Source organism: Ceratotherium simum, chromosome 9 (genome assembly GCF_057802395.1).
Source record: "Ceratotherium simum simum isolate JZ-2026a chromosome 9, ASM5780239v1, whole genome shotgun sequence".
Taxonomy (NCBI): Eukaryota; Metazoa; Chordata; class Mammalia; order Perissodactyla; family Rhinocerotidae; genus Ceratotherium; species Ceratotherium simum.
The window spans coordinates 12,548,537-12,563,903 of NC_141908.1; the positions used below are offsets into that span (position 1 = coordinate 12,548,537).

At 42.9% G+C, this 15,367-nt stretch overlaps 1 protein-coding gene across 1 annotated transcript in view; it reads left to right on the forward strand.

The window, feature by feature from the left end:
• Nucleotides 1–15,367, forward strand: part of CCDC93 (CCC complex scaffolding subunit CCDC93) — a 105,908-nt gene that overhangs the window by 10,717 nt on the left and 79,824 nt on the right. The window contains exons 4-6 of the mRNA XM_004423890.3: nt 3,756–3,867; nt 7,838–7,936; nt 8,738–8,794. Of these exons, the coding sequence (XP_004423947.1) occupies nt 3,756–3,867; nt 7,838–7,936; nt 8,738–8,794 (268 nt within the window). The remainder of the gene's footprint in view (nt 1–3,755; nt 3,868–7,837; nt 7,937–8,737; nt 8,795–15,367) is intronic.

The window sequence follows — 15,367 nt, forward strand, 5'->3', positions numbered from 1 at the left end:
TACTTGAGTGTAGCTTTTAAGTGCAGAGCCATGAACCATAATTGTGGGCGAAGCTGGGGACAGGGGTTTGTATGACTAAAGACTGACCAGACTCCTAGCAGTGCATCACATTATAGGAGAAATGTCATAGCCACAGGGCACTGAATTATCCAAAAATCTTTTTTGTTTGGATTTGGAATGTGTTCTCTGTTTGGGGTTCCTCCCCACAAAGTTTCTGGCTAGCTGCATTTTAGACTAGTACTACTTTATGTCTGCGGTGCTTTAGTACATCCTAGCTGCTGTGGTGGTGGCTGGGCAGCATGATCTGAGGAGCGCTCTTGCCTCCTGAGGGCATGATTATCTTTCAGGCTGTCTTCTGTACGTGTCCAACTGGGGCCTTGTTCTCCTTGTTGATCCTTCTTTCTTGAGGGTTCCATGAGCTTCTACCCTCCATCCCAGACTGTTCTTAAGCCCAGTTTACTGCAGGGTCTTATGTTCAGAGGTCCGTAAATGAGATTTTAGGCTTATCACTGAGTTCATTTCAACAACACACGTTTACTAGACACCTGTGTGCAGAGCGCTTATACACCCATTTTATTATATAATCTTCACAACAACTTTTGAAAAGACAGGATAGAGATTGTCCCTCATTTTCTGATGAGAGTGTTGGACCAGAGGGACCAGGTGGCTTGCCAGAGTAGGTGATAGAGCTGGAATTTACACCCTGGTTTAATGCACTCTCTTCCAAACTGTTAGTAGTGGAGGAGGAAACAGTACACTTAACACTTAAAAACTAAAGGAATGAAACTAATCACCTGTAATGACAAGTGGGCATGTTAAAATCTTAGGCTAGGAGACCTGCCTGGTGACCTCTGCAATTGTCGTTTTCCCTGATTTTGAGAAAGTCAGAGGATCCAACCTGAGCTCTAGGGAGAACCCAAATGAGGACTGGTGGGTTTCTGCGAGAAGTCTTCCTGACTTTTGTCTCCTGCCCCTAGCCTGCCTGTGTTTTGCCCACATCTCCACCCCCACCCCTCACTCCTGGCAGTATTAGTGCCTTCAGCTGTTTGCATATGCTGTAATTTCTGAGAGGCGGGTTTAAGAGGGTTGTAAACCCTGAGATGACCCGAGAGATTCTTTCCTCAGGGCCTTTATGAACTGGGAGAGTAGGCTGTCCCTGAGGAGTGGCCAGGGAGAACCTTATCTGAAGGTAGAGGGTTAAGCTGGATGGTGTTGGGAGTCCCAGCCTCTTGTTTTTAGGCTACTCAATGGTTCTGAGCAATCAGTACTCTATGCACACCCATAGACCTGTAGCCACTAGAGGGAGCTTTCCTCCTACTGAACCAAAATGTAATTATGAGGAAAGGTGGCCCCACATGTATAGTTAAGACCTGCGCTGAGCAAGGACACAAAACCGGAGTTGGTAACCATCTTCATATGCTAAGCTTCGAGTTTGGGAAGCAGGGCCAGTTAAGCACCCTTCCCCGTACAAGTTTCAAAGAAACAAGGCACAAGAGTCTGATGGAAATCAAAATAAAAAGTAAAGCTTATCAGAGAGAGAGCCTTAGATATGTTGCCAAATGGGTTTGTTAGTACTTCCTTAGCAGACTGTCCCATTCAAGGCCCAGGAAGAGCGGGACAGCCTCAGGCATCCCCCATGGGGCAGGCTACACATCTTACAGCAGAAAAGATGCATGTGTCCCAAAGACAGGCTGCTCAGGAAGGAGGAACCACAGGAACAGCTGAGAGCCACATGGCGATTTCCTTCTACATCTTGGACCTTTTGGAGAAATCACCTCCCCTGTTTCTGCTGGGGGTGAATGTGTTCCCCCATATGCTTCCCTCCTGGGAGATGGATGCTCCCTCCTCTGAATGTGTGCAGTGGGGTATCAGTCTTCCTCTCTGCGTGTTTTTTTCTCTTAACATATTGGACTTGACATTTGATCTTATGATCAGTGGAGCTGGGAGTGTGACTGTTTCCCTCAGCAGTTTTAACCTTGGTCCCACCTTATGAAGCTACGTGGGTATAAACATGGTTTCGTAATGTGTTCTTCGGGGACCATTCCCTAGGGAGCTGTTCAGCTTTTGTCCCTAGATTACCTAGTTCCTGCCAAGACTGAGGGGGTGAACTCTACTAAGGGGAGCACAGGGGAGACAATAATGGCTCTCACCCACGCCCAAGTTAGGTGTCTGTCTTCTGGGAAGGATTATGGAACTGCAGAAAGATAAAGATGGACAAGATTTCTTTAAACAAAGAACACTTTTGATAGACCCAAAACTTGCTAAATTTGAAGCATCTAGGAAAACCTGGTAACCTTGTTCACCAGGGCCTTCATTTATTAGAAAAGAGCCCTGTGCTTGTAAACAAGGCCACACTAGCTGCTGTAACTGACTAAGATTTTTTAAAGTGTCTTAGATGGGGATGTAACCTAAACTATCCGTGTAGGCTGAGCCAGAAGACCCTATTTCTCTCTGTGGCCCCTTAAGACCATGCCTGGTGACTGTTCCTCAAGGTTCCCAGTCCATGTACCATGGCTTTGTGGTTTAGCAGACCCACTAAATCATCTCCTTTCTCTCTTGAATCTAGTCCAGTTAAGATATAAGAAACAGAAACCAGACAGTTGGAGATCAAATATCAGCTGATAAAGAAGGAGGCTTAAATCTGTGATGAAATGGACTTGCACACCAGTCCCTCTATCACTCCTGCCATAAAACTGTCTCACCCAGGCCCAGGCTGAGCTGAGAAACCGCCCCAGTAGGGGGAAGCTGCTTACCTCCTGACCAAGAGAGAAGAATGCTCTGGGACCTCAGGGAGCCCAGTTCCTCCCCTTCTCCCAGCCATTTCATAGGAGGAGGACTGAGACAAGGTGTTGGAGACAGATCGCAGTGTCCCTCACGAGAAGCGAAAAATTTCTTTTCTCTGGAAAAAAGAGTGAGGATACACGGTTCCCCCCAATCTAGGGTTAATTTTAGAGTATCAACAAAATTAAAGGCAATTTTTTATTTTAAAGATTTTATTTATTTATTTTCCCCTCAAAGCCCCAGTAGATAGTTGTATGTCATAGCTGCACATCCTTCTAGTTGCTGTATGTGGGACACGGCCTCAGCATGGCCGGAGAAGTAGTGCGTGGGTGTGCGCCCGGGATCCGAACCCGGGCCACCAGCGGCGGAGCACGCGCACTTAACCGCTAAGCCACGGCCCCAATTTTTTATTTTAAAAATACTTTTGTGCCAGAGTAGAGAACTCTAAATTTTTTTTGAGAATGAGGCTGCATGATTTGACTTAATATTCTGGGCTCCTGGCACATGGTCTGGTAATTACTTGTTGCCTGAATAATATTTAGAACAATTTTTTTGATGTGTAGCCTAGTTGTTCCCAAACTTTTAGAAAAAGTAGGTCAGTAAACTGAAATGTAAAAGAATGTGGGGTGCTGATGACTTTTTATTTCACCATGTAAGGATGTTAAAAAGTAATTACAACCTCTAACATCACTATAATTTCATAAGGAAACAAAGTATTTTAATGTAAAAAAGTAGGAAGAATACAATCTTAGAATAAAGGATGAAGACAGTTTTGTGACCTTGCGTGCACACACACACATCTAAATTGTGTTTATTTTTCTCATTTTGCAGTCAGCCAGGAGAAACTTGGCCATAGTCTGGCACTGGTCTGGCGCTGAAAAGCCCTGGATTCTTCTGGGATGTTGCCCAGACTTGAGAGGCTGGAGGACCACTTAATTTGTTCTCACTCTTTGCTTGTTGCTTTTTCCAAACAGAGCTCTATCAGAAAAAATCGTCTCAGTCCTGCCAAGGATGAAGTGTCCCCACCAGCTGGAGCCCCACCAGATCCAGGGGATGGATTTTATTCACATATTTCCTGTTGTTCAGGTGAGGGCCTCTGTGTGGTGTCTTGTCCTCTGAACATCAGAATTCCTGTAACAGGTCTGGCTCTTGGGCCATCTGACCCGGATCCTGGGTGTGATATGGATCTGCTGGCAGCAGAACATGATGACATTTCCTGATGTCATCCTCAAAACATCGCTGGTACTCCATCCACCCTAGTTTCACAGTGTCACCTGTTATGATCTTGGAACGTTACCATGAGTCACTGTTCATTGCCTTTTTGGTAAAGATAGAACTCCATAGCCCCCCATGCTCTGGTTTCTTCTCACCTATCCAGCCTTGTTTTATTCCTTACTTTTCTTTGTTCTTTCTCTCAGGCTGGAAAGCTCTTCTCTTCTCTTCTTCTCTTACCTGCTTAATTCATGTTCATCATTCAGATCTCGGTTCTACCAAACCTCAAGAAAGCTTCCCCTGATCCTCTAATCTAGAACAGGTTCCTTAGCTCTGTCTATTCATATGGCCACATTCCTTTCCTTCACGGGAAACTTCCTTACTGCAGTTTGTAACCATGTATGTTCAAATGTTTGATTATTTACCTGTCTCTCCCATCAGACTGTAAGCTTCATGAGGGCAGGCACCACGGCTGTCCTCCTCACTGTTGTGACTCCAGCTCCTTACAGAATGTCTGGCACTTTGTAGGCATTTAGTCCTTATTTGATGACTAAATGTCTGATGGGAGACTTATCTCCATCCTGCTTTTCCCCAAGGCTCTGTGATTAAGTGGCTTGTGCTGTAAAGCTCCCTCTATTCTGTGTGGTTCTTGTCTCAGCCTGCCCTCTAGGCACCTTGAAAAGAAAAGGAGCAAAGGAACTCACTTTATGGCCTGCTCTGTGAACAGTACTTTGCATCTGATCCGGATAGCATTCTTTGAAGCATCTGTTATCCCAGTCTTACATCTAAGGAAAGTGAGACTCAGAAAGGTTAATTGATTTGCTTAAGGGCAGAGAACTAGTGAGTGGAGAAGCAAAGATTCCAGTCTAAACTCCCTGTCTCCAGGCTTTGGACTTTTCCCACTCCACCATTCATGCAGCCACTGAGAAAGAAGCTGTGCATCCCTTGCTAGAAAAGTCTTCTAATTCTGTGTTAAGATTATATAGCGTAGGGGCTAGGGGCATGGACCCCAGAGACTTCCTGAGTTGAAGTCTTGGCTCTGCCCCTTTCTGGCTGTGTGACCTTGGGCAAATGACTTAACTTCTCATCTGTTAAATAGAAATAATAATAGTACCTACCTAATAGGATGAGAATTAAGTTAATATGTGTAAAGCACTTAGCTGAAGGACCAGCATATTTTAGTAAGTGCTTTATAAATGTTATATAGCTGTTTCTATTGTTGTTACTGTTATTGGGAATCTTCCCCTGCACTAGACTTCAAATCAAATACCATGAAATTTGTAAATTTGAGGCTAAGACTTGAATTCAGAATTTGATTTGTGTCTTTGTTAGACTTTCTGTCTGATGCAGAGGGATGGTACCTGATCCTTTTTGTGAAAATGGGAAGTAGGGACTCTGTGTTGATTATTACTGAAACCTCCAATACCACATGCTGTGAAGTTGTTGCCTTTTCCCCCAAAGCCTGGATCTCTAGTGATTAGATCTTACTCAACGCTGTGCTAGAACTTTGAGGGCAAAAAATCTAGTCCAGATATGAGAAGGGGATGAAGAGGAAGTGATCTTCCATAGTTGGTTTGGGCATTTTGAGTGTCTGTAAATGTTCCATGTTGTGAGTGGAATGCTGGAAGGCTTCCTGTCTGGATGTGAGAACCTAGGCTAGTGGTTACCAGATTTCTTAATTTCATGGACAAGTAAAATTTTAAAGCAAAACTGGAGGTTGACCATCTGTGTTTTGCCAGGCAAGAACATTTTTAAAAGTAGCTACTATGTTGCTTTCTCTATCATTTCCTAAAAGAAAGGCCATTTAACCCCCAATCTTAGAATAAAGGACAGTCTTTCAAATTGAATCCATTTAACATTATGAAACACTCACCACATGCCTATAGTTTTTTCCTGTTTTGCTGGAGACCAGTAAAAGAACAGTCACGGACCAGCAGTTGGGAACCATCGAACTAGTTGTCTTGTGTGCTTCTAAAGGCTTACCACCCATGTTCACACCATTTAGCAAAGCTGTAGTAACACTCTCTGAATGCCCACCAAGAGAAAAACAGATCTAACTTCCAGCCACTGGTAGTTCTAGGTCACAGCGTTTTCTCCCATGTGGGACATTTGTATCCTGTGAGGGTAGCTATTTTTCTCCAATGCTAGGGACGTGTGGCAGAGCTTGGCTCTCTAAGAGGTTCCCTCCATAGCCCTTTATGCTGGTTGCTCCGAAACAGTGATCGATTCTCTGTGAGAATCCTAGGACTCAACATGCTTTACTTTCCTCATCTGATCACCCTCTCCAGGATCCAGCCAAGTAATAATTCTGGGTAGATTTGGTTAACAGAAAAGGAAACAAGTATGAAAGGCCAGACATGAACTCCTGATCCAAAGCAAAGCAGAGACAGATTGAGCTGAGCAAGAGTCAGCCCTCCTTAGTTGTCTTGGGCCATGGTGCTGGGGTCGGGGTGCAGGTCAGGGGCTGAGTAGTTCTGAGTGTGATCTGATCTTCTGCCCCTGCTTCTGGATTTTAGGCAGTGCCTGAGGTCATGGTTTGGAGGTGGGGTGGAGTGGAGCAATGGGAATAAATGAAAGATACTAACAACAAAAGAATACTCCTTATATAGTTATTTGCAACCACCCCTATCCTGGGCAGCTGTTTCCTAAACGTGTCCTTTCCTTGAGCTGAGTGCCCTCCGTGATTTCTTCCCGTCCCTGCGGGAGCACCGTGCAATGTGCCATGTGTCTACCTTCCTACGGAGCTAAATCTTGCCAAGTGTGGCTGTGCTCTCAGGGAAACGCAACTACTGTCGGAAAACTGCTTTTGAGATGTAGTAGCGCTCTCTGGAGAGAGAGTGGCAGCCCTAAAAGATGGCATGCCCGTCCATAATGTTCTTCAGTAATAAAGAGAATGAATGAAGAGCCAGGGAGGAGAGCAAAGGCTCTTTTTTCACTTTGCGTTCTTACCCTCAGAGCACCTGAATCTTCCACAGGTTATGGGGTGACGGTGTGTGTATGTGTGTGTTATAATTAACTGGAGTTTTAAGTAGGGAGAAATGCAGAACAGCTCCTTTTGCACGTCAGCCCTGAAGAGCTCAGAAACATTTAATAAAAACCCTGTGTTCAGTCTTCCGGTGTGGAAGTTGTGACTCCCAGCTTTGTGGCTTGCGAGCTGTGGATCGATGGGCAAATCACAGTTTCAGGTTCTGTGAAACACGGCCAGTACCAACTACCATATAACACTGCGCGGATTAAGAGAGAGAAGGTTGCGAGTGCCAAGCTAACCTGAAGCCTAGGGCTGTGTACTCAGTACACCCTGTTCTCAAATCTGAATATTTTGGGGATTTTTTTCACCTGTCAAGTGAGGGTTATACTAGGTGTTCTCTGTGGTGCTTCCCCTTTCTCTGGTCTGTGGTGCAAGCAGCACAGGAAACAGAGTTATGTTAAAATCTGCCGCTAGAACCAGGTGGTTGTGGGGATGGCTGTATGTGCCTTATGCTTCAGGTATTTACAAAGCACTCTAGTACTTGTGGTTTTATTTGCTCCCACAGTAGCTCTTTGAGGTGGAAGGAACTGATATTCTCACCTCCACTTTACACAGAGGGAAACTGAGGCCTGAGGATCTGAAGTGAAGCTCTAAAGCTCCTGCACAGCTACTCAGCTCTCAGTCCCACTGGATCTTAGCATCTCAGACGCCCAGCCGGTTGCTTTTCTTGTGGGACAGTGTGTGTAGATAGTTTCTCATCACCTGCTCAGTTCAAGTACAGTGGTTTGGGTCCATGAGTGGTGCCATCTCTGAGTTGGCCTTTACCACAGTGGTATTTCATCCCATCAACTCATGCTTCCTAACTTTCTTCTGCAGTGGCTGGTGAAGCGAGCTATAGAAACAAAAGAAGAGATGGGTGACTATATCCGCTCCTACTCTATATCCCAGTTCCAGAAAACCTACAGTCTCCCTGAGGTCGGTAGTCTGCTTTTCTTTTCTTGTCCAACTGAGAACATGGGTGCACACTTAGAAGGAGCAGGAAGGAGCAGAGTAAGCTCAGGCTCCCTGCACTCCCACCACCCTGTGTGGCATCGCTGCCCTACCTGGTCTTGGCGTCTCTGCCTCTACCTGGTCGGCATTGAAACTGGGCCTCCTTGGTCACTAGAACTCTCTCTTTAAATGGGCATTGAGTGGAAAGCCCTACGATTTTGTCCTTTTCTCTCAATTTTTTTACTTGATCCAGAACTTTTATTAAATTACAAAACATGAAAATATTTTTGTACAGTCATATAAAGGTTTTCAAGAGACCACCTGCCTGGAACATTCTTATAGTAACAGTTAAATAATAAGCACAACAACAATAATAGCTAATGGCTATCGAATGCTTACTACATTCCAGTCCCAGCACATCACATGCCTGCTACTCTTTAATCCTCATGACTGCCCCCTGAGATAGGTGTTTTTGTCCCCGTTTACAGATGGAGAAACTGAGGCTTAGGGACTAGGTAACTTGTCTGAGGTTTCAGAGCTTATAAGGATTTGAAATGAGAGCGCTTGTCTTCACCACTACACTCGGTGGCTGTAGGGCTCTGTTTTGGAGCCATCTGCAGAGGCCCTAGCTTTTTCCCTTGCAGAATATATTCCAATTTGTTAGAAAATGGAGACTTCTTCAGGCAAGGTAGTGATGGGAAGTCAATTTATAAGGCAGATTTCTCAGCAGTCCAGTGAGTTTCAGTCTTCACATGGGATTTGTTTATTCCTTGTTTTGTCTTGCAGGATGATGACTTCATAAAGAGAAAAGAAAAGGCCATCAAGACAGTTGTTGATCTCTCAGTAAGTTCTCTTGTCCGTGTTCCTGTGTAAGAGAAGAACATAGGCTCACAGCCTCCAAATTGCCCTTTGATTTAATCACACACTCCCTGCTCCCTGAGGTGTCCATCTGCTGGGATTGCCCAGGCACTGACCTAGGTGTGTGTGTGTGTGTGTGAGGAAAGCCCTGCCTTACGTGCCCAGTATCCAGACCCAGCATTCATGGGTTCAACTTGCCACGGCCACTGCCCAGTGTTTTTCTTAGTTTCAGTTTCAAGGGAGAAGAATTCCAAACTCAAAGCCCTTCCTCGTTTGTCCCAGTGGCAGGTGTAAACTTTGAATAGCTCTAGAGAGGACATGAGGACCTGGAGATGGTAAATTGAGGTTACCACCTCTGTGGTTGCTTTGGAGGAGCAGAGTAGCTTCTGAGCTTTGTGTGGGAAACTCTGAGATGGCCTTTGTCACCATACGCGGTGTGTCTTAACCACTGGGAATCTGTATGCATGTGCCCACTTCTCCAGCACAAGAGGTAGAGAGGAGAGCTTTGGACTCTTTCGGAACACTCTGAGCCAGGGCCCAGCAGAACCTTGTCAGCCCACCCCCACCCCGACCCCCCCAGCCTTCCTGCCTGAGCTGATGGGAATGGAGCCTCAATGCCAAGATGTAAATTCTCTTTCTTCCAAAAATAATGTATAATGTTACTTTGCATGTTTTTTACTTTGTGTGTAGTCTCCCAAGGTGGTTAGTCTGAAAAGAGTAACAATCGTTTGATGATAAAAGACATAAAGTGCTTGTTTAAAACAAAAAAGTCTTTTTCACTTCATAGTTGTAATATGTATTGTTTCCTCAATTTCATTTTGGAAATGGGAGGATTGGAAAGCCTTTAAGATAGTTACACTCTGAAGCCAGATACTGTTTTAAGTTTGATGGTAGTATTAAATAAAAATAAGAGGACATGATATGACAGCAGAGTAATTTTTTTCCTAGTTATGAATTAAATGTTCAGTTTAGAACATCCTTAAAGTGTTTTTTTTTTTTTTTTAAAAAAAAGGGTTAATAGATACAAGGGAGGAAACTCAACCTTAATTTCACAACACAGAAGCAGCCACTTCTGATGCTTGGACATATTTCTTCCATATTTTTAATGTGCATTTTTATAGAATCATACTTTAAATATAATTTTGTAGTTTTTTTCACTTACCAATATAGTCTTTTGTATGCTATTAAAGATTCCTCCTAACAGCATTTGTCATGACAAATAATAACCGATTGATTGGATATGCTGTTGCTTTGCCTTCTTTTAAATGATACTTCATTTCTGGAAAGATACGAGAACCAGATGACAGCATTACCTCTCATACAGGGATCTGGGGAGCTGGGCAGGAGAGGAAGGGAAATTCTCTTTTCCCTATAAACCTTGTAGTATTTGAATTTTATAGTAAGTCTATGTATTACCTATTTGAAAACAGTAAATAAAAAACTTTTTTTAATGCTTAATTGAATGTCTTTCTGAGTAAATCTCACTCTGAGCTCTGGGTAGAGAGTGAGAAAACATTACAGTTCTCGGCCTTCTCACCGAGAATAAAAGGCTAGCGTAGCTGTCAATCATCCTGTCAATGAAACTGGGCCTGGCATCTCTATACCCATTAAACATTTCAGGCTTCTAGAGACACATTATTTCTTCTTCTCATTTGTAATGGAATTTTTAAAGAAAATCCTCTTCTGCTTCATAATGTGACTGCATAGAATTTAAGGAGATAATGACAAAAACCTAGTGCCCAGACATTGTTCTAAGCATTTATATATAACTCATCTAGTCCTCACAACAAACCTATGAAGTAGTAGTATTTTTTTGCAGATGAGGAAACTAAGGCACAGATAGGTTATGTCAGTTGTCCAAGGGCACACTGGTGATGGTGGAGACTGGATGCAAACCCAGTCTTGTAACCACTATGCTGTGAGCTTCTAGATAAAACACTGTTTGCAGCTAATTAGAAAATAATATCAAGATAAAGGAAAATGGAAAAAAATTTGCAAGTCTCTTTGATGATAGTTCAAATTCTTGGTTTATTTCTGTTTTCACGTGTGAACTTACTCCTCAATTGGCCGTCAGTACGTTTGTAGCAGGCATGATAAAGAATTTTTATGGAGGGCCAGAGCTGGCCTTCGGGTTTTGTTTGTTTTCTTCTTTCCCTGTCTACTGAAAATACTGCTCACTTCCATATGCTGTCTTCTTAGGTTTCTTAGCTGGTCTCCATTGCTGTTAACTTCCATCCCTCCCAACCACCACTTCTGCAAGTGCTTTCTTGTAGCCTTGAAATAAGAGTGCCAGAAGCTTGCAGAAGACTCCAGGGCTGCAGTGCATGTCCCTGGCTTATTCTTGTGAATCAGTGTAAGAAATGGAATAGCTTGCTGTTTTTTATTTGTTGTCACTCTCCCCAAGGAAAATCCCTCCCTTAGTAAAGGTAGTGAAATCTTTCCTACATGACCAGGGGTTGTGGCTCTTCGCAAGTCTCAGGTTCTGAAGGGTGTTTTCTTCTCCTTCTAGCCTGTTCCTAGTTCTGCCCTTCAGATGCCTCATCATTGTTTCTTACCTGCTCTTTACTGACAAATCTAGAATCTCAAATTTAAATTGTGAATGGTAAATTAAGGATTAAAATATGGCCAAACATATAGGTGCCTAGTTTCTAGACCCAGCCTCTATTAAAATATGTATGTAGCTGCCATGTATTGACTGAGTGCCTCCTATATGCTTGGCACCTAATTAAGCATTTTTTATACATTACCTCATTAACTCCTCACCAGCACTCAGGGAGTTATATATTATTATTTTCATTTTGTACATCAGGAAGTTGAAGCTTAGAAAGTTAATAAAATCCCTACATAGTTGCAGAGCTAGGAAGAGGCAGCCAGAATTTGATTTTACATCTGACTCCTCAAACACAATAGGTGTTGGTGCTTGTCCAGTTTTCTCCCTCCTCACATGGTCTCTGATTTCTCACATGTTGCTGGCCCCAATTTTGCAGTAATGTTCCTGACATTTCAGGACTCTGGGATATTATTCATCTGGGTCCCGGAGACTCAGACACATCCAAAGTGGTTGGGTGCTCTCCCAGCACACCTTCAGTTCCTTATGGGGGCATTTACTGTGACTTTTCCCATTTGAAGACCCTTTGTCCAGCTGGAGAATAGATGCCAAGTGGAGATTGTCTTGCTGTCCTCTTTTTTCATCTATTAGCATGTGCCTCATTACCATTGTCCCTCAACCAGTAGGCTTTTACTTATTCTACCTCAGATATGACCTCTTTTTAAAAAATAAATATTAAACATTTTAATATTTTTCAAAATATTTAGCTTGTTCTTGTCTTTAGCCATCCTTATAGGACTGTTCCAGTCTTTGCATTCGTCCTTGGTTATGTAGCCCAGCCATTTTTTTGATGCATGATTTTTTGTTTTAAAAAAGCTTGTTTTTCTTTAGTACTAGTACTCTAGTAATAATAAAATATTAGGAATTGGAGAAACAATACAAAGACTACATCACCAATGATACCACCAGCCAGGAATAATCACTTATATTCCAAGTAGGAAATACAGAGTTATGGCCAACAAGATGGAGAATTAGAGACCCCCCAAAATGGTATTATACTGTGTATTCTGTTCTGTTGTTTCCTCATTTTGCTTAACAATATAATTGAGGAGATCGTCCCATGTCAATAAATATACCTCCATAGCATTTTCAGTGGCTGTAGATCGTTTATTGTGTGGTACTAATTAACTAGCTTAGTTTGTATCTTTTTTTTCCCCTTTTGGCCATTGTGCAGGACGTCCTCATAGTTAAATTTTTTCTTTTATCTTTAATTATTTACTTAGGATACAATTCATGAAGTGGAAGTGGGTCAAAGGTTATGCCTAAAGCTCTTAGTACCTCTTGCCAGATTGCCAGGCGGAAAAGCTGTTGTGAACTTTACTTTTGAGCTCATCACCTTTGGATGTTCTGCTTGTCTAGGCCTCATTTTTCTTTCTCCCGGGGATTATTCCCAGGACTTCTGCTTTTTTCTTTGAAATATGTTAGTGTTGACCTTAAACAAATAGACAGCCAGTTATTTCTCCAGCAAAAATGGGTTTATTCAGGATCAACAAAGAATTGCAATTTGGGATCTGCAACCATGGTGAGCCGCTTACAAGGTGGAAGCAACAAGGGGAGGAGAAACTCTTTTATAGAGAGGAAGAGGAGGTGGGGAGGGCTATTGTAAACAGAGCCCTTTGGAGGAATTGAGAGTTGAAATATAGTGGCTTTTCATTGGTTAAGTTGTGACAGTCTCATTGGCTGAATTCTTGCTGAGCAAGAAGAGGAAGTCTTTCTTCTTCCAGCTGGGCTCTGCCATCATTGTAGGGCATGAGAGCTTCCCCTTCTGGCCTCCTCACTCCATTTTAAATGAGGTTTCTGTTTATTAATTTTCACATTTTCCCCTTTTGATCAAGATCTTCCTCTGAAAGCATCACTGATTGAGAGGTTTTTCTGATTTTATTAGCCCTTTATTCCTAGATGCTGAGAAGGACTTTTCCTGGGTGTCATGTTCCACATCAGAGGAAAAGTGCACAGATTGGAAACCTGGTGAGGTCACATTCAAGTAATAAGGAGGGGTAGGAAGGAGAACTCTCAGAATTTTTTTTTCTAAAGTCCATATGTTATCAAGTTCATAGGCATTGGAGATCATCTGAAGCATTGCGTCATCATCAAAGGTTTGGCAGACAAACTTCCAACAGGCTGGGTTTGGACATCTTAGGAAAGCTGTCTCATGAGATGTCGTCTTCTTCAATTCTGGGAAATCTTTACTTTTAGGTCACCAGACGATGTGCAGGTCCAGTCAGGGTTTGGTGCTTTCTTTAGATGTGTCGTGTGAATCCAAGAATCTATTCCCTGGAGTTTTGTGGCACATGGTTAGTTAGCAGTACCTGATACGGGCCTTTCCAGCGAGGTTGAAGAGAGTCCTTCTGGAGGTGTCTTTTCTAATAGACAAAATCTCCAGGTTGCAAGGTGTAATACTTAAGGTCTTTGTCTCCCTGGAGCACACTGTAAAAAGATTGCTCTACCAGAACATGGTTAGTTTTGATAGAATCAGTTAGAACTTTACAACATTGAAGTATATCTCCTTTTATCAGCTGTAGGTCAAAAGAGGCAGGAGCCAAGTGCATTGGGTGTTCTGTGACTGTCTCAAAGGGTGAGAGTTTATGAGTTCCAAAAGGGATGGATCTGAGATTTAGAAGGACCAACAGCAATGCTTTTGGCCAAGGTATTTGGAGGGTTTCTATGAATTTTTCTGGTTGAGTCTTAATAATGCCATTAATGCATTCCACTAAACCTGAGGATTGAGGGTGGTAAGTGCAGGGAAAGTGTTATAAAACCAGCCAGATAGCACGGACTTGTCAAGAGTACCTGACCAGTAAAATGGGTTCCTCAATCACTATCAAGTTCAAGAGGAGTTCCCCAGGTAGGGATAATCTTTTCCAAAAGGACTTTAGCCACAAAAGAGGCAGTAGCCTCTCTGCAAAGGAAGGCTTTAGTCCAGTGAGAAAACACATAGACCATGACTAAAATGTATTTATATCCATGAGACAGGGGAAGTGGTATGAAATGCATTTGCCAAACCTCGAATGGTCTGTTAGGCAGTTTAAAATGTCCAGGAGCGGTACAAACGGGCTGCCTTGGTTTGTATTTTGGACAAGTGAGGTAGGTACTTTTCGTGGTTAATGTTTCTTCACCAATATTGATTCATGGATGCTATCATTTTGTCAGTAGACCAATGGTTAAAGCAGGTACAGTGGTTAGGAGAGGGAATTCTAGAGTCTGCAGTACGACTGGGTTGGTATTTGGTTCGAACCAGAGTTTTCTCTTCTTATCAAACCAACAATTGTTGAATTTCCACTCTTTTTTTTTCTTTTCTGAAGCTAATTGTTGGGCTTCTGTAGCCCGTTTTTCTAAGTTATCATTTGGGGGAATATCCCTTTGGACCATGACAGAGGCTTGGCTGCTGTTGGTTCCTTTAAGGGTAGCATTCCTTGCAGAAGTGTCAGCAAGGTGATTTTCCTTAGCTTCCAGAGAGTCAAGTTTAGAATGCCCTCGTATCTTAATAATAGCTAAAGCAGCAGGTAAAAGTGTAACACCTAATAATTCCTGAATGTAGGAACCATTTTTAATTTTATTTCCACTGGAAGTAAGGAAGTCACGTTTCTTCCACAACATTCCAAAATCATAAGCTACTCTGAAAGTGTATCTATAATTAGCATAAATGTTGGCAGTTTTTCCCTTGGCGAAAGTACAAGCCTGTATAAGAGCATATAATTAGGCGTGTTGGGCTGAAGTAGCCATAGGTAAAGGTGCTGCCTGAACAATATTAAAAGGAGTTGCAATAACATACCCAGCACAGTATTTGCCATTGTCACCTTTTAAATAAGAACCATCTGGGCCAGCCCTGATGGCCTAGTGGTTAAGTTTAACGCACTCTGCTTTGGTGTGTTTGGCTCCCAGGCACAGACCTACACCACTCGTCTGTCAGTGGCCATGCTGTGGTGGCGGCTCACATACAAAAAGAGGAA